Source organism: Jaculus jaculus, chromosome 10 (assembly GCF_020740685.1).
Source record: "Jaculus jaculus isolate mJacJac1 chromosome 10, mJacJac1.mat.Y.cur, whole genome shotgun sequence".
NCBI lineage: Eukaryota > Metazoa > Chordata > Mammalia > Rodentia > Dipodidae > Jaculus > Jaculus jaculus.
The window spans coordinates 116,616,003-116,637,437 of record NC_059111.1 but is presented as its reverse complement, the minus strand read 5'-3'; the positions used below and the strand labels follow the sequence as shown (position 1 = coordinate 116,637,437).

General features: G+C 57.5%; 2 protein-coding genes and 1 long non-coding RNA gene across 10 annotated transcripts in view; 2 read left to right on the top strand and 1 right to left on the bottom strand.

Annotated features, from left to right (window-relative positions):
- The first annotated feature begins 1,683 nt into the window (after positions 1-1,683).
- Chpf2 (chondroitin polymerizing factor 2) lies at positions 1,684-9,354 on the top strand. Of its 2 annotated transcripts, XR_006639349.1 has the most exons (5): positions 1,684-3,249; positions 3,635-4,199; positions 5,053-5,235; positions 5,920-7,719; positions 8,106-9,354. XR_006639349.1 is itself a non-coding variant. In XM_004669570.3 (4 exons), exons 1-4 carry the CDS (start codon positions 2,969-2,971, stop codon positions 7,225-7,227), a joined length of 2,337 nt encoding a protein of 778 aa, XP_004669627.2. In that variant the 5' UTR covers positions 1,684-2,968; the 3' UTR covers positions 7,228-9,354. The 2 variants fall into 2 exon arrangements, 1 of the variants encoding a protein (XP_004669627.2); XM_004669570.3 differs by having other exon boundaries at positions 5,920-9,354.
- Smarcd3 (SWI/SNF related, matrix associated, actin dependent regulator of chromatin, subfamily d, member 3) overlaps positions 7,518-21,435 on the bottom strand; it is a 54,017-nt gene continuing 40,099 nt past the window's right edge. For 5 of the 7 annotated variants that reach the window (XM_045160816.1, XM_045160814.1, XM_045160817.1 and 2 more), the window contains 12 exons: positions 13,641-13,852; positions 11,837-11,879; positions 10,990-11,112; positions 10,745-10,867; positions 10,423-10,518; positions 10,168-10,269; positions 9,828-9,989; positions 8,852-8,949; positions 8,476-8,677; positions 8,129-8,251; positions 7,911-8,012; positions 7,518-7,678 (listed from right to left, as the gene is read on the bottom strand). In XM_045160816.1, the coding sequence (XP_045016751.1) occupies positions 7,625-7,678; positions 7,911-8,012; positions 8,129-8,251; positions 8,476-8,677; positions 8,852-8,949; positions 9,828-9,989; positions 10,168-10,269; positions 10,423-10,518; positions 10,745-10,867; positions 10,990-11,112; positions 11,837-11,879; positions 13,641-13,852 (1,440 nt within the window). In that variant the 3' untranslated portion in view covers positions 7,518-7,624. Of the gene's footprint in view, positions 7,679-7,910; positions 8,013-8,128; positions 8,252-8,475; positions 8,678-8,851; positions 8,950-9,827; positions 9,990-10,167; positions 10,270-10,422; positions 10,519-10,744; positions 10,868-10,989; positions 11,113-11,836; positions 11,880-13,640; positions 13,853-16,737; positions 16,996-21,435 lie in introns of those variants that run through there. The other 2 variants (XM_045160812.1, XM_004669569.2) reach the window with 2 other exon arrangements.
- On the top strand, positions 20,140-20,638 carry LOC123464091. The gene is made up of 2 exons (XR_006639350.1): positions 20,140-20,217; positions 20,592-20,638. It is a non-coding gene; the product is annotated as an uncharacterized LOC123464091 (long non-coding RNA).

Genomic DNA, 21,435 nt, shown 5'->3' with positions numbered 1-21,435 from the left:
GAACTCCAGATGCATGCGCCCTCCTGTGCATCTGGCTAATGTGGGTCCTGGGGAATCAAGCCTTGAACCGGGGTCCTTAGGCTTCACAGGCAAGCACTTAACCACTAAGCCATCTCTCCAGCCCCAAAAGTTTTTATTTATTTACAAGCAGAGAAAGACAGACAATGGGCACACCAGGGCATAATGCTACTGCAAATGAACTCCAGGTATATACTCCACTTTGTGCATCTGGCTTTAATTTGGGTGCGTTTGCATTGGTTTGAGGCCCTGGCACACCCATTCCTTCTCTGCTTATCAGAAAAAAAAGAATTCAGTACATTTAACAACCCTGCAAAATTACTCATATATATGTGCATATATATGTAAATATATGTAAAACACAGGTGCAAGATGGTTATTGTGACCATTTTAAATTTTTTTATTTATTTTATATTTTATTTGTTTATTTTACTTATTGAGGAGCAGGGAGGGTGAGAGTGGGCAAGCAAGGGCCTCAAGTCATTGTAAATGAATTCTACCTTGTGCATCTGGCTTATGTGGGTTCTGGCGAATTGAACCTGGGTCCTTAGGCTTTGCAGGCAAGCACCCTCTCTAGCACCCCCCCCTTTTTTTTTCACCAACAGGAATGTTCAGTAGGACATTTAAAAAGTATGCATGACCAGGAGAGTTCTCTTGTGTGACACAATCTTGCAATGTACAAGAGATAGCAAACTTCCCAGTTGCTTCCCCTACCCCATTATTTGACAACATATTGTTTTAATACATTTCCAAGCCGTGGGCGCTCCCAGTTTTTTCCCCCTCACACTAAGTTCTGGCTATCTTGGCGTACTTGGGGTCAGTCTCCTTCATTTCTTGGGGTCTCGATGTGCTCCCCCAACCCGGAGAAAATTGCTTCATGATTGGGAAAGTCTTTAACCTTGGATTTTGGCAACCATTTCGGTTTTTCTTGCTTTGGTTTCCACTGGAAACTATTCTGCAAGGATGTTATAGTTTAGGATTTCTACCTGTGCGTGACAGCCAGTGTCTAACGCCTTGTCTCCTGCAAACCCCATGGCCTGACAGAGCTACCAGCCAGGTCTGTCCCCCTTACCCAGTCTCATGCACCTCGGAATTTAGTAGGGAATTCACTAAGTAGTCTCATCAGGGTGGCCTTGAACTCTACCTCTGCCACGGGCCCAACCAACAAACATCTCTGAAGGTGAGGTTGTATTTTTCTTTCTTTTTAAATTTTACTTATTACCAAGCAAAGAGACAGAAAGAGAATGGGCGCGCCAGGGCCTTCCAGCCACTGCAAACGAACTCCAGATGCATGCGCATGTGCATCTGGCTTACGTAGGACCTGGGGAATCGAACCTCAGTACTTTGGCTTCGCAGGCAAATGCCTTAACCGCTATGCCATCCTTCCATCTCTTCCCCCCTCCCGCCCCAGCTGAGCGGAAGCGGCCGGCTCGGAGCTCCGCGAGGATGTGGGCGGCGAGCGACCATAGAGAGCATGGGGCCGGAGCGAGCGGCCGGATGAGGTCACCATAGAGACGGGTGAGTGACAGGCGGCGGAAGAGGAAGCCGCGGGCCGGGCTGTGAGGTGGCAGCGCTCGGCGGCAGCGGCAGCAGCAGCAGCAGCAGCAGCAGCAGCAGCAGCAGCAGCGGTAGCTGCGGAGCCGGCGCCTGGGCCCGCACCGGGGTCAGCTGCCCTTCTCCCCCGCTGCCACCTCCACATCCGGGGGACACGAGTACGAGGCCCCGCATCCTCCTGAAGCCTTGTACCGCGCTGTTGGTCCTCCGCCGGGGCTCGGCTGTCCCTGTCATCCTCACCCCCGCCGACCGGCCACAGAGCCGGCTGCTTCCTCTGCCAGCTGCGACCTCCCTTCCGCCGCCTGGCCCGGCCCGGCTTGCCGAACAGACCAGCTGGACCCCCGCCCCTCCTCCGCACCCCCTCCCCCCGGGACGTAGGCGATTGAATTTCTGGCCCAGCGTCGCTTTGGGGCCTCCTGCTTTAAAGGGCTCGGATTGGCCTGTGGTCACCAAGAGGTCCAGCAGGGGCCTAGGGGCTTCTGCTTGGCCTTCTCGGGTCTCTCCTCCCCCCCACCCGCATGGTCCCCAACTTGTTGTCGTGTCTCACGGTTCTGCTTTTTGGTTTGTTTGGCAAAACCAGGCAGCGGGTCGCTCACCTACCTGCATCACCGGATGCCTTGTCATTTGCGGCTGTGTGATCTCGGGAAGGTGGGCATCACGGGCCTTGCAGCAGCCTAGCGGGATGCCCTGCAAAATGCCTCCATCAGCCATCATGCTGCTCTGAGAGGCCGGCGGTGCTGAGTCACCAGCTCTGTCCACCTCATTTGGGTGGGCCAACTCCGTGCGCACCTATGCGAGGCTGCTGATGGGGAAGAGGGGTTCCTGTAGAGCTGTGGGGTTTTTCTTGACCGGGTGAAAGGAGGTCTTGACCCTTGCCATTGAACTGGCCTGTAGCCAGCATCGAGGTGGCTTGTAGGCCAGCAGCCCTTCTGCATTGTGAGTGGGTGTGATGGTCCAAGACGTCTTCAGGAAAGGGCTCCCGCAGGCTGGCCTCTCTGCCTGATCGATTCTAACCCCTGCTTTGTAGTTGCTGTTGACTGGGACTTGGAGCCAGTTTACAGATGTGTCTAGTTCTTTTGGGGTTAGGTTTGGTGGTTTGGGCTTGTTTCCTGTCCTTTCTACTGGAAGATAAACTGTACTCCCGGTAGTGAGTGACCCATTCATACACGCATTAGTGTTTGGCTGAGGGGTGCATTTATCACTTTGACAACCGAAGAGCAGACGGAAGGAGCTGGGGAGCCGACAGTCTTCCTGGGAATGCTAGACCTGGAAGTCAACACACCTTGCTCTGTTATTGACCTCACTGATCCCAGGTTCACTGGTTAAAACTGTGGGCCTACTGCTAGCCTGGGGCCCACCAACCCATTGATCCTGGAGACTGCCCCTGGGGCACCCCATGTCAGGGCCTGCCACCATGCGCCTGAGCTCCGTGTTGGCTCTGCTGCGGCCAGCGCTGCCCCTCATCCTAGGGCTGTCCCTGGGCTGCAGCCTGAGCCTCCTGCGGGTTTCCTGGATCCAGGGGGAGGGGGAAGATCCCTGTGTAGAGGCCGTTGGGAAGCCAGGAGGGCCACAGAATCCAGACTCAAAAAGTGGGCTGGATCAAAGTGATGAAGACTTCAAACCGCGGATTGTCCCCTACTACAGAGACCCCAACAAGCCCTACAAGAAGGTGCTCAGGTGAGGGTGACTTGCCCGCATGATCCCCCACGCTGGCCCTCCTCTTAGAGTTGTGTGCCTCTGTCTTTGCTTTGGTACTCAGTGTCACATTGTTGGAGGTGTTTGGTTTATGTTCCCACAGTGGGTTGCTTCTATTTTGTCCCTAAGGTCTAAGAAAGTGCCACCCATTGGTGTTACGGTAGTGTTCACTGTGCTTGAACCAGGCAGGAAGTACCCTGACCTATGTAATCCCTTCTCCCCACCACCCACACCCAGACCTGGCCCAGTTCAGTGCCACTCACTAGCAGTCCATCATCTTTCCTCAACCCCAGTTCACCTATTCCTAGGTCTGCATGTGCTGGACAGTTGGCAAGGGCTGACCACTCTCGTGCTGGTTTCTCCATAGGACTCGGTATATCCAGACGGAGCTAGGTTCTCGTGAGCGCTTGCTGGTGGCTGTGCTGACCTCCCGCGCCACGCTGCCCACTCTGGCTGTAGCTGTTAACCGCACAGTGGCTCACCACTTCCCTCGGTTACTGTACTTCACTGGGCAGCGGGGGGCCCGGATCCCTGCAGGGATGCAGGTGGTGTCTCACGGGGATGAGCGTCCTGCCTGGCTCATGTCGGAGACCCTGCGCCACCTCCACGCACATTTTGGAGCTGACTACGACTGGTTCTTCGTCATGCAGGACGACACGTACGTGCAGGCGCCCCGCCTCGCAGCCCTTGTTGGCCATCTCAGCATCAACCAGGACCTGTACCTGGGCCGAGCGGAGGAGTTTATCGGTGCCGGCGAGCAGGCTCGGTACTGCCACGGGGGCTTTGGCTACCTGCTCTCACGGAGCCTCCTGCTTCGCTTGCGGCCCCATCTGGATGGCTGCCGAGGCGACATTCTTAGTGCCCGTCCTGACGAATGGCTTGGCCGATGCCTCATCGACTCTCTGGGCATTGGTTGTGTCTCGCAGCACCAGGTGACAGCCCCTTCAAGGCAGTCCCAAGTCCCTAACAGGTTGGCGGTGACTGAGTGATTGTTGTCCAGGTTGAATGCTAGAGGCCATCTTCCTGTCCTCAGACACGGGCCTCGCCCTTTGCCTCTCCCTTGCTTGTCTTTGTGTGCTTATAGCATTGGGGACATCAAAAGCACCTCTTGTCAGAGACCCCTGACAAGACAAGTGCCCCAACTCACCAGCCTTTCCTGTATGCTCCCTCCCATGCCTTCCCTACACCTGGTGCATAGCACAGTTGGGGAGTGTCCTAGAGATGGGCACCCCTCACAGAGAGCCCAGAAATCCCCTGGGCACTACCCGTCCTCCAACCCAGCCTCATGGGATGCTCTTGTGTTTGTGGCTGTCATCTCTTTGAAAATTAATGGGATTTTTGGGGAGAGGGTGTTCCAAGTTGCCCACTTGGTTTTTCACTTCCAAAATGTGGGCATTAAGAGTAAGATGACATCCTGAGACTAGATAGTAAATTTCAGGTCAGCCAGGGCTAGCATAAGACCCTATCTCAAAAACCAAAAAAAACAGAGGTAGGAGGATCACCGTGAGTTCAAGGCCACCCTGAGACTACATAGTGAATTCCAGGTCAGCCTGGGCTAGAGTGAGACCCTACCTCAAAAAACCAAAAAAAAACCCAAACAAACAAACAAACAAACAAAAAAACCCAAAAACCAAAAAAGTTGATGACTTGATGAGTGGTTAGGGAAACTTGCAAAAGCCTCTCCTGTCCGTTCTAAAGCAGCACAGTGGGACTGCTTAGGAGGCCCAAGATGCTTCAACTTGGCCACCATCTGCGCATCACTGATGGTCTGATTGGTCCCTCTAGGGGCAGCAGTACCACTCCTTTGAACTGGCCAAGAATAGGGACCCTGAGAAGGAGGGGAGCTTGGCTTTCGTGAGTGCCTTCGCTGTTCACCCAGTCTCTGAGAGCACCCTCATGTACCGGCTGCACAAACGCTTCAGTGCTCTGGAGCTGGAGCGGGCTTACAGTGAGATAGAACAGCTACAGGTGAGTGAGGCGGTGAACTAGGCCTCGGGTTGGGCTGCAGAGCTACAGGGCCTGAGGCAAGTAGGGAGAGGGCCTTTGGGTGAGGTGGGAGCTGGGCTGGGCTCTGGCTGACGGTGGGTAGAGAGAGGCCAACTGTCCAAGTTTAAAACAACCATAAGGACGGGCTGGGTCCAGGACAGTCATTGTGGAATGACTTGAATGACATCAAGTGGTTACAGATGAGCTCTGAAGGAGCTCAATGTAGTGTTGGAACTGACTAAATAAGCTTTTCAAGGGTGCCTGTCTCCTGAGGAGGCGGAGCTCACAAGTTCCTGGTCTTCCAGGACTACCCTGAGACAACATCCAGAGGTAGAAGGGAGAGGAATTCTTTCGTGGTGTGGGAGTCATCAGAGGTGGGACAAAGGTCTGATCATGAAGGCCAAGTGAGCTCTGAGGGCATAGAAGCAAAAGATTTGTGTTTTGAGATCCATTTTCCTGGGCAAAGTACCCAGTCCATCTCCTGCTTCCTAGCAGCATTTGTGTTAGGTGGGTGTCACTCATCTCCCTTTATAGCTGAAGACTGTCATGGGTAGGGGACTAGGTGACTAGCCAGAGCTTCGCTGTTGGAACTGTGGAGGCTGGGCAGCTGGAACTGGGTGGATCCTATAGCTGGTACTAATGTTGGGTGTATTCCCTCCAACCTAGGCTCAGATCCGGAACCTGACAGCGCTGACCCCTGAGGGGAAGGCAGGCCTGAGCTGGCCCATTGGGCTCCCAGCCCCTTTCACACCACGCTCTCGCTTTGAGGTACTGGGCTGGGACTACTTCACGGAGCAGCACGCCTTCTCCTGTGCCGATGGGGCTCCCAAGTGCCCGCTGCAGGGGGCGAGCAGGGCAGACGTGGGCGATGCTGTGGACACTGCTCTGGAGCAGCTCAATCGCCGCTACCAGCCCCGTCTACGCTTCCAGAAGCAGCGCTTGCTCAATGGCTACCGGCGTTTTGACCCAGCTCGGGGCATGGAGTACACCCTGGACCTGCTTTTGGAAGCTGTGACTCAGCGCGGGCACCGGAGGGCCCTGGCCCGCAGGGTCAGCCTGCTGCGGCCACTGAGCCGGGTGGAAATTCTGCCGATGCCTTATGTAACCGAGGCCACCCGGGTGCAGCTGGTACTGCCGCTCCTTGTGGCCGAAGCGGCTGCAGCCCTGGCTTTCCTCGAGGCCTTTGCCACCAGTGCCCTGGAGCCCCGAGAGCACGCGCTGCTCACCCTGTTGCTGGTCTATGGGCCCCGGGAAGGCGGCCGTGGGGCTCCCGATCCATTTCTCAGGGTGAAGGCTGCAGCGGCTGAGCTAGAACGACGGTACCCCGGGGCAAGGCTGGCCTGGCTTGCCGTGCGAGCGGAGGCCCCTTCCCAGGTGCGACTAATGGATGTGATCTCCAAGAAGCACCCTGTGGACACGCTTTTCTTCCTCACCACTGTGTGGACTAGGCCTGGTCCTGAAGTCCTCAACCGCTGCCGCATGAATGCCATATCTGGCTGGCAGGCCTTTTTTCCAGTGCACTTCCAGGAGTTCAACCCCATCCTATCACCACAGAGATCGCCCCCAGGACCCCCAGGGGCTGGCCCTGATCCCCCATCCCCTCCTGGCGCGGACCCTTCCCATGGGACTCCGGTTGGGGGCAGATTTGACCGGCAGGCATCTGCAGAGGGCTGTTTCTACAACGCTGACTACCTGGCAGCCCGTGCCCGGCTGGCTGGTGAACTGGCAGGCCAGGAAGAGGAGGAAGCCCTGGAGGGGCTGGAGGTGATGGATGTTTTCCTCCGGTTCTCAGGGCTCCACCTCTTTCGAGCCGTAGAGCCAGGGCTGGTGCAGAAGTTCTCGCTGCGGGATTGCAGCCCTCGGCTTAGTGAGGAGCTCTACCACCGCTGCCGCCTTAGCAACTTGGAGGGTCTGGGGGGCCGTGCACAGCTGGCCATGGCTCTGTTTGAGCAGGAGCAGGCCAATAGCACCTAACATCCTGCTTGGGACCCTACACTGACCCCCTTGGCTGCCGTAGCCTGAGGAAGGGCAAGACAAGGTGATGGACAGATGGTGGGATTGTTGTATTTTTTTTTAAATAAGAAAATTTTTATTAAAAGTAACTTCTGCCAAACTGATTTTAGGTCTAGGGAAAATGGGTTAAGGAAAAGTGTCTGAGGGAGGGAATGTGGGGAATTTGTGATCAGGTACCCAACTGCCTTTCCCCTCCCTCCCTCTCTTCCTCCTTCCTTCCTTCCCCATTCCCAATGACCACAAAGCTGCTGTCTGGTGAATGACCTTTAATCCAGTCCTGCCCACCCCCCAGGACAGCGGGGAGGGAGACCAGTGCCGGGGCCTTGGCTGGTCCACGGTGATGCTTGCTCATGGGCTCCTAGGTGTTGCGCACAACCAACGACTGCTCCAGCTCCTGCCTGCGCTGCTGGATCTGTAGAGGAAGCGCAGCGGGGGCAGGTTATAGTGTTCCTGGTGAGTGGCCAGGACAGCCCTCCTTCTAGCACCCCAACCTGGAAGAGTCTGGGAGCTAGGAAGCCACTGCATGGGGCTTTGGGGGTGGTGGAGAGGTCACCATGGGGTGCAGCAAAGGCTGCTGACTCTTGAAAAGCAAGGATTCTCTTGGATTGGGGGAAGAGGGAGCCTCAAGTACAAGGGACCCCTACCTTACAGTAGAAGTAGCGGCTGACGGCCTCCTGGGACCAGGGCTGGTGGTAGAACTCAGCGCGGCGCTCCTCTTCAGGGTTGCCAGCCACGTCTGTCATCACCTGGGAGGGAGCCGGGGTCAGGTCTGAGGGCCTCACCCACCCCAGGGTCCAGCGTTCATGTCTTTTCTTCCCATGTGCTTGTCTTTACTGCAGTGCTCCCCGAGCCCCCCCTTCACCTTGAGGTCACGGCTCTGGGAGCGGAGCAGGTCTTGGACATAGCCTTTGGGGTCCCTGGAGAAGCTTAGCATGAAGTCCCTCTGGATCTTGAGCTGGTTTATGGACTCAATCGTCTCATGGATCTACAGGTAGAAAGACGTGATTTCCACCTGCCCCTGTGATGAGTGAGGATGGGCAAAGGAAGAGGGAGGGAGGCAGGGAGGGGAGAGGGGCTTGTTTCTCCTATGAAGGGCAAGCTCCTCAGAGCCCCTGCTTTATTTGCCTTTGAGTCCAGCAAATGGGGCCAGGGTATGGGCACAGCTGAGTGTGGAGTGCGATAGGCCTCCCAGCAGCAGGGAAGGCTTACGGTCTGGTCTGAGTGCTCTGTGCTCCTTGGGTTAGTGTCCCACTCCAGCTCTGGGCTCGGGCCCACCTTACTGTCCAGAGCACTGATCTCCTGCTGGTTGGCCGTGGACAGGAGGAAGCTGCTCATCTGCCCCTTCAGTGGCTCCTCCACCTCCACATCAATGTCGTAGCATGCTGTCTTCTTCTGGTCTGATGGGTCCACACTGCCAGGGAAGTCCAGCCCTTGGTGTCCGTAGTGCCCCTCCCCCAAGAAACCCAGGGCCCCGGGTTTGTGGTGGGTGCATACGGAGGGAGGGGAGAGGTAGAAAGCAGGGGTGTGGGTAGAACACAGAAGGCAGGAAATTCCTAGTCTGCGGAGCAAGCTGGGGCCACCTTACCTGATGACGTGGTTGATGACAATTGGGTCTGGGGGCAGCAGCAGGGCTGTGAGGCGCTGGGGAATTTCAGAAAACTTCAGGCGAGGACAATCAAAAATCTGAAGCAGGCCAGTTGAGAGGGAGAGGTTACACTTCTCTTGTCTGAAGAGAAGGTAACTACATTTCTGGATCCTTCCATTCTGGAAAGACCACATGAAGCTGAGAACAAGTCAGATTCCTGGGTGTTTGTGATGAGGCAGGCTGGAGGTGAAGCCACTAGCATGGCTGGCAGGGAGGTTGGTGTAGGGCCCTGAGTCTTCCTGCCTGGGTGTTTGCTGCTGTCACCACACCTGTACGACCTTGAGCTCATTACTTAACACCTAGGCCTTTAGTGTTGTCATCTCTAGAATGGGGATCCTAGTAATTCTCATCTCACTGGTTGTCACAAGAACCCATACACATTAGTAAGTGCTTGGAACAGAGCCTGGTAAGTGCTCAATAAATAACTACCACTTCTACTCCGATTTATCTGCGGTGCTTATTTTTAAAATGCATTAATAATAAGACTAGCAGAACTTTGCCAAATCACTTTTGTAGCAATTTTATTTTTCTTAACTGCTGATAGATTTGATAGCATAGTTTTTGTCCCCCACTCCCACTGCTTCCAAGACAGAACAGGAAGCAGAACAGTGAAGTAACGATCCCAGGTCTAGACCCAGGGTTAGAACCTGGGATCCCAGCCCCAAGCACCAAGATTATATTCTAGGATGCTGTTGGCTTCCCAGCAGGGCCCCAGATCTTCCTCCTACAGGGAGGCTAAATGGGTGGACTGCAGCTCAGAGCTGACCTGTGAAAGAGCCAGGACCAGACCCTGGCCTCTCAAGGCCAAGGCCATGGCTATGACTGTTTGTGGCACTTGAGAACTCACCAGGGAAGGCAGTTGTTACTTGGAGAACACCATTTTTCCCCCCACCCCTGGGCTTAGGAGAGAGGTTACCTGCTGGAAATACTTGTCCCCATTGATGTACTCCTTGTCGTGGGAGTCCTGTAGTCTGTTGGTTTTCACATACTGCCACAGGGCCTGGACAATGGCTGAGCGGCTCTGTGTGTGCAACCCCAGCAGCCGTGCCAGGCGGGGGTCCAGTTTGAACTGGGGAGGCTGGAAAAAAGTGATCATGAAAATGTGATCAAATGGGGTAGTTTGAAGAGCTCATGGCCAGGAGTCACTGGGACTGGGGTCCCCACAACATGCTTCTGGAGGAATAGGATGAAGAATGGGGTCCCAGGCTGCCTGAGGGCCTCATGTGGCGTGTACTGGGTGGGGTGACACAACAGACCTGGTAGTCCAGCATGAGGAGCAGGGTGCAGCGCACACTCAGGTCCCCTGGTCTCTTCACCTGGAACCCGTCTGTCTCCTGGGTGGTGGGCGTCCGGTGCCACTGTTCGGGGGAAGAGCTGGGTCACGCACAGGCCCATGCAGATTGGTGGGACCTAGGACTCCAAGGTGCTGTCAGCCTAAACCTGTGTAGTTTCTATAGCGCAGTAGGCCTGCGGAAGGGTGGTGATTCCAGCACAGAAGTTACCTGTCTTACCTCAACGAGGTGGTTGTCAGGGCCATAAAGGTCTTTGTCTAGCTCAATGACCAAACTCTTGAAGAAGGAAGAGAACTTCCGCTTCTGTTTACTGGGCTGTGGGAAAGGAACAGGGACTGTGGGGGCAGAAAGGGACCATGGATACAGAATGGGCTGATTTGGTAGCAGGCAGGCAGCATGCTTAGAGGCAGTCCTCCATTTCCCAGGCCCACTCGCCCCAGCCAGGGCCAATTCCCCAGTCCTTGGTTCGGACATCTGGTTCTGTCTTAACTCAGCCCATACCCACCCCAGGACACCTGGAAAGACCTGGGCCAGGACGTACATCATCCAGGAGCTTCCCCTCCACCCGCAGCTCCCAAGAGGCAATGCTGCCATCAGAATCCTCAGCGTCAGGCTTCGCAGGGTTAAACGTATTGGAGATGTAGAGACGCAGCTTCCTCTTTTGCTGTAGAAATGGAGAGTGTCGTGCACAGAACCAAGGCTATATACACTCACCCAGGGGCCACCTTGCTTCCTCTCGCTGGGCACAGCATGTAGAACCCTCTTCCTACCCCCACACTAAGGCACCTTCATGGGCCTCTTCAGGGCCTCCTGGATGTCCACTCGCTTCCGCATAATGGTTTGATCCAGTTTCCTTTCAAATGCTAGGAGGTCCATGTAAGCCTGGGACTCGGGGACCAGCTCCCGGATCTGGAGGAGGGGCCAGGAGGAAGCAGAGCTAGGTCAGTCTTGTGGTGTGATCCCAGGGCACAAAGGACTTGGAGGGGAGCTGTCCACTTGATTTCAGGGTGTGGAATTCTAACAGTGCAGATAGGGCTGGTTCCCCAGGATTTCATTATCTGGCCTCATTGTGTGTGGATAAGAAATGCTTCTCTCTCCAGGGAGAGATCCACGCATCTCATCAAGGAAGGAGGCAGCCCAGCAGTCACAGTGCCTAACCTTATCTTGTCACCTCCTTTGTCATACAGCCACCCTTGGGCTCACCTCCCTTGTCATACAGCTACTCTTGGGTTCCTACTGACTGTTGAGGGACTCTGGGCACCTGAGACAGTTGGGAGAGAGAGCACTATCTGCCCCTGTGCCTGGTTCATCAGCTGTGCTGTCCCTTCCCATGCCACCTTCTGGTCCCTTGTCCACTCTTGGTCCCGTGCCTTTATGTCTTTGGACTGCTCACATCCAACCCCCCCCCCCCCCGCCCCACCTCAGGCCCCATGTTCTGCTTCTGTAGCTCCGTAGTTCCTTTCCTCAGGCCCTACCTCACCCTCTGGCATGGGAAGTCTCACTACTTAATGAGCTTTTAAAACAAAAAGTGAAAGTGGCTGTGAAGCTGAGCCCAAAGCACGGCTCCCGAGGGGGGAGGGAGGGAGGAGCAGAGGGTAGGGGCCCACTGGGGGTGGCTGTGAAAGGCACTCACCCTTTGAGGGAGGATTTTGTCAGCCATCTTCCTCCTCTTGGCACTGTACATTTTTTAAAGAAAAAACCAGGTTACCATGGTGACAGATCTGGGAGTAACGAGGCCACCTGCTAAATTATCCCGACATCTCCGCCTGCCTGGCTGGGGTTCCCACAACCCGCTCCCTCCTCTGCCCGCCTGAGGGGCTGCGGTGGTGGTGGAGAGCTGCCACTGTGGCTTCCCGTGGAAAGTAGGGTCACTGGTCTGTTGTGTGGCCCTGGCACCTTCTTTCACCCAACCACATTCTCAGAGTCAAAGAAATTCACACTTAGGAGCCACTGGTGGGAGAGGAGGTGGCCAAAAAGATGGGTGCTGCAGAAGTGTGTGAGAAGAGCTTGGGAGTGGTGAAAATGAGAGGAGGGGAGAGGAGGTCAGGGGCTCAGGGCCTGCCTTCCTGCCTAGCAGGAGGTACAGGTCCAAAAGGGCCCTGAGCTCACAGCAGGGGAGACCAGAGCCTTCCCACACTGTTTCTGGAGCAGGGGATGACAGAGGGAAGCTGGTGGGACTTGTGCTTAGACCGTCTTCATAGCAAGAAATGCTTGTGCTTCTCACACCACCTGCCACCAGAACAAGGGGCGGCCGGCACCCGCAGGAACCCTTTGCCTGCGTGCTGGGATGTGAGTCCAAGTCTAAACTGCCTGGGACTAGGGTAGATGCACCTGGGCTTTGGGAGCTTCTGGTTTCCAACAGCAACCCAGAACACCTTTGGCCCGCCAAGAAATTGATCACAACCCTGCGGACAGCTCTACACTGCCCCCATGTGGTGTTCTTACTCACTGCCCCTCCCTGTGCATAAATCCATTCTGGGGCCAGGCCAGCAGCTCTCATTAAAGGAGAACCCGGTTCTTCAGCTGAGCAAGGAAGTGTCCTTAAGGGGTTGATTTGCTTTAAATCATCTGCACAAAACTCCTGATTTATACGTGATAAATGAGGGAGTTATCTGCTATACCAAATAACTGACTTTTCAAAATAATTTGTTATGGGATTCCTATAAATGGTGACTTTTCCTTGATGTGTAAAAAATGCTTAATAATGAGGTAAAATTGATATTACACCTTTTATAGGACTCCATCTGTTGTGCAAAAAAGCATGTGTGTTTGGCTAAATACTGATGCCCATGGGGCATGCTTTTGCCAGAAGACAACAGAGACTTTGGGGGTGCCACCAACTACTGAGACAAGAAAATGGGCTGGTCCCCATGGCCTCGGGGCAGATCTGGTCTCTAGGAAGGATCATGGTAGCCCTTTAACCTTTGAGTGCCTAAGCGGGTCTGGGCAGGGAGCATCACCCAGCCACAGAGTCAATCTCCGGATTTCACACCCACTCCCAGTGACTGGGAGTGTGGAGGTCTGGAGGAGACTCCGAAGGAGGCACCGCAGGACCACACTTTGGGAAATACAACTAGAGCTCAGTCTATGCCTGCCCTGCCTCCACCCCAAAGACTGAGCATTACCTAGAACTTGGGGTCAGGGGTGGGAACGATTTACAAGCAGAAAGGCGAGGGGCGTGTGCATAGAAGAGGGTCCCTGACTGCTAACTGCCGCAGCCTGTCTTCACCATGGGCACACAAAAGAACCGGACCAGTGGCCCCTAAACCCTCCCTAGAGGGTATCCAACCCAAGAAGCCTTGGTCTTTGCAAAACCCTTCCTCCTCTTCTCTACCAGCCCTCAATACTCGCCCACCTGGTTCCTGAGGGTCCTGTGCCCATCTACCCCTGCACATCCCTCCACGGTGTCCCCCCGCCCCTCCCCCACCCCCACTCACCTGCGGCTCCGCGCGGGGGCGGTGGGCACCGGCTGGCCCTGGCTCTGTGCCTGGCTCTGCCCGGGCGGGGGCGCTGCTCGCTTGCGGGCCGGCTCCATGCCCGCGGGGGCCAGGCCGGGTCGCACGGCGGGGCTGCCCATGTACGGGGAGCCCGGGGGACCCATGGGCGCCCCCTGGTGGGGCATTCGGGCTCCAGACGGCATCCCGGGGCGCTAGGGGTTGGGGGGTGGGGCGGGAGGTGAAGCAGAAATCGGTACCCTTGGGTCAGACTGGGGTTCCCCCGGCCGCAGGCCCGCGGAGACGGCCTCCCTAACCCCCTAGCCAAGACCCGGGGCTCGGTGACCCTGAGCGCCGAGCGATGGGTGGGAACGCTGGGTGGGAGGGGCAGGGGCGCGGGAATGTGCGCGGCTTCGGCGGAGGGGGCGCGGCGGCGGCGTTTCGCTGCAGGAAGCTAACTGAAGCCAGGCGATTGCCCAGGGCATAGCCGAGCTGAGCCGAGCTGAGCCGAGCCGCGCCAGGTGCCGCAAAGATGAATATTAATGGCGCCTTTCAACCTTCCAAAGGATGTTCACATCTCTAAGCTCCTCTGCAAGCCAAACCGGGCAGGTCCTTTCATCCATCCCCACTTGACGGATGGAGCAACTGGGGCTCAAGGAGAAAAGCGACCTCGCCAAGGTCACGCTGCTCCGTGCCACAAAGGCAGCACCTGACTGGTCCCCGCTTCTAGCTCCAGCTCCCCCGTGGCTTCTCTTTCACAAGCGAACACCTTAAACCGCTGAACCATAGCCCACCCTCCCCACCCCGCACCCTTTCTTCTCTGAACTCTGGCACTGACTGCCTGTTCCCTGCTGCCCAGGCCGGCTCGGCTGTGCACTTGCCCTCCCCTCTCTGCGTCCCCCCAAGTCTGGCCCCTAGGTCTCAAAACGTTACTCCCTTCAGCTAGTTGCAGGTCTCCACACTCAGGGGCTTTCCTGACAGCCTGCCTCCTTCATTTCTCCCAAGGTGATGATGGCTGCACGCTGGGCAAGGGCACCTGAGGTGGGGGGGGGGTGCGCTGGTGTCATTAGACCTGGCCAAGTTTCTCTGAATGGGAGTAGGGAGCTGCACTAGAGGTGGACTGCCAGGGGATAGGGGTGCATCAAAGGCAGCAGGCAGCATCAGTCTCCACCCATCGCTCCCTGTACCTAGATCAGAGAGACAGCCCATTCTGTGCCCATCCCAGTGAGGGCAGAAGATGAGCGTCAGAGAGGATGGAGAAGAGGAGCGGGCATTGGGAGGGAAATGAAGCCAGTCATATTCCCTGGCCATTGTCCCTGAGTAGTCAAGACACAGATGAGGTGCAAATGCCTCCAAGTGAAGTGTTCCAGATCCTACTTGTCTGGACCCCAGAAGGGCGATGGGGAGGTTTAGGGTCTCTAAAGGGGAGATGGGATAGGGACTGGGACCTGGGCCAGGGAGAGTAGGAAGGTGATTTGAAAGGGAGGGATGTAGACACTGGCCCTCTATTATTTAAATACTCCCACCTCATCCCCAGACACCAGGAGACCCAACCCTGACTTGCTGACACTCCTGAACCGTTTCTACCCTAAGGCCTCCACCCCACGCCACAGCTGTCTCTGCCCATTTCCTCTGCAGTGGAACCTGCCTGTGTGTTTGCCTCGTTCTAGCCACCTGACTCTGTCACTCATGACTCCAGGGTGACAGCTGAGGCCTAACTATTCCCTATTACCATACAGGGGGCACTGGAAGTGGGGCTGTTGGGGTTCACAGACACCCAAGAACCAAAGCTCTAAGTTGGCCATATTCAAACCCATGGGCTCAACCTCTCTCCCCATTGGATGGGTCTCTGTAAAGTAACCTCCTCTGAGCAGCTCGGTTAGGGCTGGTAACTCCACTGGCCCACAGGACTGCTTTGGGAACTTGTCCCCAGAGATCCTTAGGACTGGAGGGACAAGTTGCCTCAGGGAAGCTTTCTGCCCCATGAGCTGCTGACCCCATTCATCAAGGCCAGTGATACTAGCTGACTTGCTGAGAGGCCCTGAGAGGAAGGCCTCCAGGACCCCCAAGGACTGTGCCGGCCACCAGCATCAGTCCCATAAGAGGCCGAGAGTCTGGGGCCTTCCTTGTCTCCCTCACTGAGAAGGTGCCTTTTTGGGGTCACAACCAAATTTGGCCATAGTAAAACTGTTTACCACCCCCATCATCCATCCTGCAGCCCCTCCTACGTGCCTCCCAACCCACACTCAGTCCAGGCCTCCACCCCCTTAGGTCTCTTGAGCTCCCTCAGGCTTCCCACGTGTCTTCACTGTCTGCTTGTGGCAGGACAGTACAGTGTTGTCCCTTTGGCTTCTAGGCCTCAAGTCCCCAGCTTCAGTCCTTCCTTCACACCTTTTAGGTGTTAAGGTCACCAACTTCTGGTGTCCGACCCCTTAACATGGGGTCTATCCCTCAAGCAGGCCTCTCCCTGACCGGACAGCAAGAGGCCACAGCCAAGTCCCCAGAGCCCAGATGCAGAGATTGCTAAGCCAGAGAGGTAGAGAGCTTCACTGAGCTCACTGTGCCTTCCAAAGTCACCTGCTCCTTGTCCCAGAGACCCAGTCAGCGTGACACTGTCCCAGGGATGGATGAACCACAACTGGCAACCCTGCCCAGCGACAGCCAGAGTCCGGGCCCCGCTACCCCACCCCCACCTCCAGAGCCGGGGTGTGGGGGGGAAACACCTGGGCCCACAAGTAACAGAACCAAAGACAACATGTCGACTCCAGAGGGGACACCCCCCCACACACACACCCAGGCTTGGAGGGGAGGCACAGTCCCCACGTCCCACCCTTCTCCCCTGACAAGAGCTCAAGCTGACGCTCTCTTCCCGGTCGGTCGCCGCGCGCCCATCCCCAGCCGGCCGCTTGGCGACGTGTTCGGATGCCAGGGCGCCCGCAGGGTCCCGGGGCTGGGCCATGACCGTGGCACCCTCCCTCCACCCCCCCAAACAACCAGAGGGGTGGGAGAGCGGCAGCGCGCCGGCGGCCCCTCCCGATCGTCCCTCCATTCAGCCCGAGCCAGCTTGCTCGCCCTCCCCCGCTAACTTTCCCCCACTCACCACCCCATGGACCAGAAACTCAAAAAGTTTGCTTTTCGTGGCTTTGCGCGCCCCTCCGGCAACTTCGTCCGCGGCCATCGGGGTGGGCTCAGCGGCTCCTCTCACTCTCTCTCTCTCTCTTTCTCTCTTCCTCTTTCTTTCCCTTTTCTGCCTTTTTTTTTCCTCCAACTCTCCCCTCTGAGTCCTGCTGGGCTCTCTCACACTTCTACTCGAGCGGAGTGGGGAGGGGGCCCCTTCAGGGCTGCCCTGACGGCCCACGGCCCACGCCGCCGCCGCCCGCCCGCCGCCACCACCACCGCCGCCGCCGCCGCCGCCGCCGCCGCGGCTGCCGCATTCCTACACTGATAAGACAGAAATAGTCCGGCGGCCCGGGGTCTGCCCGCGGACGCGGCGGGGACGGAGCAGCCCGCCCGGGCACCCCGCGCTGGCCAAACAGCGCAGATAAGCGGCGAGGCGCGCCGAGCAGCACCGAGGCTGGGTGCACCGGGGTGCGCGGGGTGGAGGTGGGGGGGGCCGCAGCGGCGTTGCAGTCCAGGCCTCCCCAGGCCCGCGGGCGGCGGCGCGGGGAGGGGAAGGCACGGGAGGGGATGCCCGGGGAGGTGGCGGGGGGGGGGCAGCGGGAGTGGTGGCGGGGATGGGGGGGCCGGGTCTCGTTGACCACCCGGCCCTTAGCTACAAATAGTTTTCTCGGTTAGGGAATGGGCCAGCAGCAGAGCCAGGCAGGGAACAGCCAGTTCCAACTTTCTTCCCCCAAGTGGCTCCTGCTGCATTTCTGAGGCCCTCTCCCCAGAGACCGGGCAGGCCAAGTAGGGAAACATTCGCTGGAAGGAATCCGGGGAGGGGGAGCCTGAGCCGGGAGGAAGCCTCGCTCTGGCCCCAGGCCGCCTGCGGTGGGTGTGCCGGGCAGGACGGGCTGCCCCCTCCTCCGCCCCTGGCATCCGGAGATGTGTGTGCCCTTGTCTCGCGCGCCGGGTGTCCGCACCCTTTTGTGGCGCGCGGCGCGGTGGCTGCGGTGGGCATGTTTGTGAGGGGGCACCGAGGACGACAAACGCCTCGTCTGTGTCTGTGGGTCTGTCTGTCGTGCCTCCCTCCCCACCGACAGCCGCCTGTGCCTCGCGCGCGTGCGGCAGGGGCGGGACACGGCCTGTGGCTCTCGGCTCTGGGGGACACTATTTCTGGGTTTGTGAGTCTTTCTTTGTCTCCGTGTCAGGAAAAGTGAGCGCAATATGGGAAAGTATTTCCGAAAGAGGGTCCTGGTTTGGGCTCATGAGTGCAGGAGGAGAAAAATGAGGGAATGGTGTGGAATCCAGCGTGGGTGCTTGCTTGAGTGGGTAGGAGGAAAGAAAGAGGCTTGCCGTAGGGGTGGGGGACCCAGAGGAGATGGGAATGGTGAGGCCAGCCTCGGACCTCCAAAGAAAGCAAGGGTGCGGGGAAAGAAGATGAGGGAGGCCACCAAGGAATGGTGTGAAGGTAGATGGCCCACCCTGGAGAGGGAGAACCCCAGGCTGAGTCCATGCCACGCCCATGCCCAAGCCACGCCCCCACCTTCCTTCTGGAGGACGAGCCTGTGGGCTCCGGGGGCCTCAGGGCATTCAGGTAAGGGAGGGATTGTGCTCAAGGGAGTTCGTTGGAAGGAACACTGATTTGAAGTTGAGACCTGAAGACCTAGCATTGTGTCCTGGCCCTTGACACTTGACCCTTCACAAAGTCCTCAGAGGTCAAGACAAGGAATAGAGAGAATGTTCTGCTGGGAGTCTTTTCTGTCTGAAGCTTGGCTGTCATTGCCCATCCAGGTGCCCACTGTCACTCTGAAATGCCAGAGAGAGAGAGAGAAAGAGGGAGGGAGGGAGGAAGGGAGTGGGGGAGAGACAGACAGACAGACAAGACAGACAGACAGAGATTTGTCCAGGATGCTGCCCTTTATCCCGGCTGTGGGACAGTTGGGTTCCTGACGGGGTGGGTGGACTGCCTCTGCGGCCACAGGCCAAGGGAGGGGAGAGATGCTCTGCTCAGGTCAGCTACCCACCTCCACCCCCTGGGTGGAGTTCTGCTCCCTTTATCCGCTTGCCTGCAGCACCTACACCTGTCCTCTGCTTGTCCCATCACAGCCGTCCTTTAAAGCCCAGGCCAGACCCTTCCTTTCCTGCAGCAAGCCTTCGTTGGCCTCATTCATGCATCTAGATTATGGTCTTCCCCCAATGCCCAGTCCCCTCTCCGTTGGCCATGAGCTGGTCTGGGCTCATAATGCTTCTATGTCCTGTGCTTCTGCTGTAGTAGGTTCGGTCTCTCTGAGGTCAGAGGCTGGTCTTGACCCTCTTTCCCCCCATGCCTGAGCACAAGGACTCCACAACATCAAAAGTCAAGGATGCCTGTAAGGTTTAATGGGCAAGTGGAAAGAGCCCGGGCTCTACTGTTTGCCTGAAGAAGCGAGCCACCACACTGCCCAAAGACTGCCTCTAGCAGGGACTGCGAACCTGGGGCCTCGGATGTTCTGGGAGATACTTTTAAGCTTGGAATAAAGCTCACTGTCCTCAACTTTTGGAGAAACCTTTTAGGGAAAGAAGACAGAAGAGGAGGGACACTGGCACACCAAATTGAGCAGCTGGGGAGACTGAGGGGACGGGAAAGGGGGTACTCTACATTTGTTAAGGGGGCAGGGAGATGGATGGGTGGTCTTGGTGGTGGAGGAGGTGGTGGGAAGTGGTTACCCCATCCCTCAGGCCCATAGATAAGGCCCCTTCTGAGCCAGCCTTCTGGGTGACATCATTGTGCTGCGCAGATAGCCATGTACTGTCCCAGCACACGCCACGGAGCACACCGGGCAAGCACCAGAGGGACCGGGACCCACATGGATTCACACACACCCACACGCACATCGCTGGCCTCCTACTCATCCCACGCACCGAGGCCCAGTTCAGGATTCCCTAGGCACTCCTCAGCAGACACGTTCGCCTACTGCGCTAGCGGCGGCCCTGGACCAGACAGACTTTGCACTTCAGTCTGGAGCTTCCATCTCACAAAGGCCAGGCTCACTAGCCGCTCAGCCCCACCAGGGCGTTGAGTAGGGCCACGTTGCCCACGTTGCCTTCGTGTTGGGAAAGGGCCCAGGGGAGAGCCAGGGCTTCTTCCAGCCAGACAGGGCGCAAGCCGCACCCGGGTGGGCAGGGAGTGCGTCTGGGGCGAAGACGGCCGCGCGGCGGCCCGGCGCCGGAGTCCCCCCTGCCGTCCCCCCATCTCTCCTTCCCTCGCACAAGCACGACCGGCACCAAATGGCAAAGCGCCGCTCCCCGCGCAGCGAGCGCAGCGCCGCGGCCTCGGGACGGATCGGCCCGGCCGCCTGGCCCCCCACAGCGCCGGAGCGAGCGGGCCGCCGCCGCCGGGGCGCTAGGGGCCCGGGCGGCTGGGGTCCGCGCCGCCCTTCCAGTGCCTGCGCCGGTGCCCGGCCTGGGCATGCGTGCTGCAGCCTCCCTCCCGGTGAAGGTCAGCCCAGGGCCCAGCTGCAGGACTCCACGGCGGCGGCGGCGGCCGGGGGAGGCGGAGGAGGGAGGAGGGATGCGGGGAAGAGACTTAACTCCTTCCCTGCGGGAAGATGGCCACCAAAACCCAGCCTGAGCTCGGAGTATCGCGCCCCCGCCCTCGGCGGAGGTCCCAATAGGGGACACAGCTGGGGTGGGGGGGAGCTGAGGAGAGGGCGGGGAGGTGGTGGTGGGGGGAATGGAAGGCTGGAAGGAGAGGAGAGAAGCTGGCAGGGGAGAGGAAGGGAGGGGGCAGGGGAGGAACAAAGGAGAGGAGACTGGAGGGAGAAAGGACAGCTTGTGAGATAGACCCCTTTCCCCTGCTGGTTTTCCCTACAGCCCAGCACGGATGCTTTTCTTATCGCAATAAAATGATCCTGATTTTACTGGGACTTGCGTGGAGAGAAACCGCTTGGAGCTCTGGGGGCAGGGACCCCTGACTTCTGTGATCTGGCCCTATCCTTCACCTCACTCTACTCCCCATCTTTTTGGGGCACTAAATTCTGGGGCTTGTCAGGGGATCCAGAGTTAAGTGACTAAGCACCAGGCCCTCTGGGAACTCTAGACCTTGGGGCCAGGCCCAGTCCCTAGAGATGGGTGGAAGGCCTTCTGCATCCCAACAGCTTCCACTCCCACCCTACCAGAGGGGCTCAGCCATAGTACTTGCTTTGTGCCCCCCCCTACTGTCCTACCCTGCCTGAGCTGAGTGCCTCCCTGTTGGCAGCAGAATGCTTCTGTGCCCACTACACAGGCTGCTACTATATAGAGGCCTGTTACTAGGTGTGATTTTGCCACCCTGTGCATGTGCGTGCGCGCGCACGCGCGCGCGCGCACACACACACACACACACACACACACACACACACACACACACACCAGACAAGTATGATTGAAATAAACAACAAAGAGAAGTGGAACACCAAAATAGTTTGTGTGACCTTGGGTGAGTCGTTGTTATCTCTCCGTTCCTGTTTTCTTGGGAGTAACAGGAGGGGCTTGGCCAGGGGCTTCCAGAGCCTTTCTTACTGTCAGACCCAGGGGCTCCTTAAGACAGAGGGACCAAGGCAGACAAGAAGCAAGGATGGGGAGGGAAGGGGCAGAGACATGGAGACACAGCCACACAGCAAGTGGGTGCTATTCTTTAGTGAAGCCAGCGCATCTGTCATCCCCTCCTCTGTGAAGT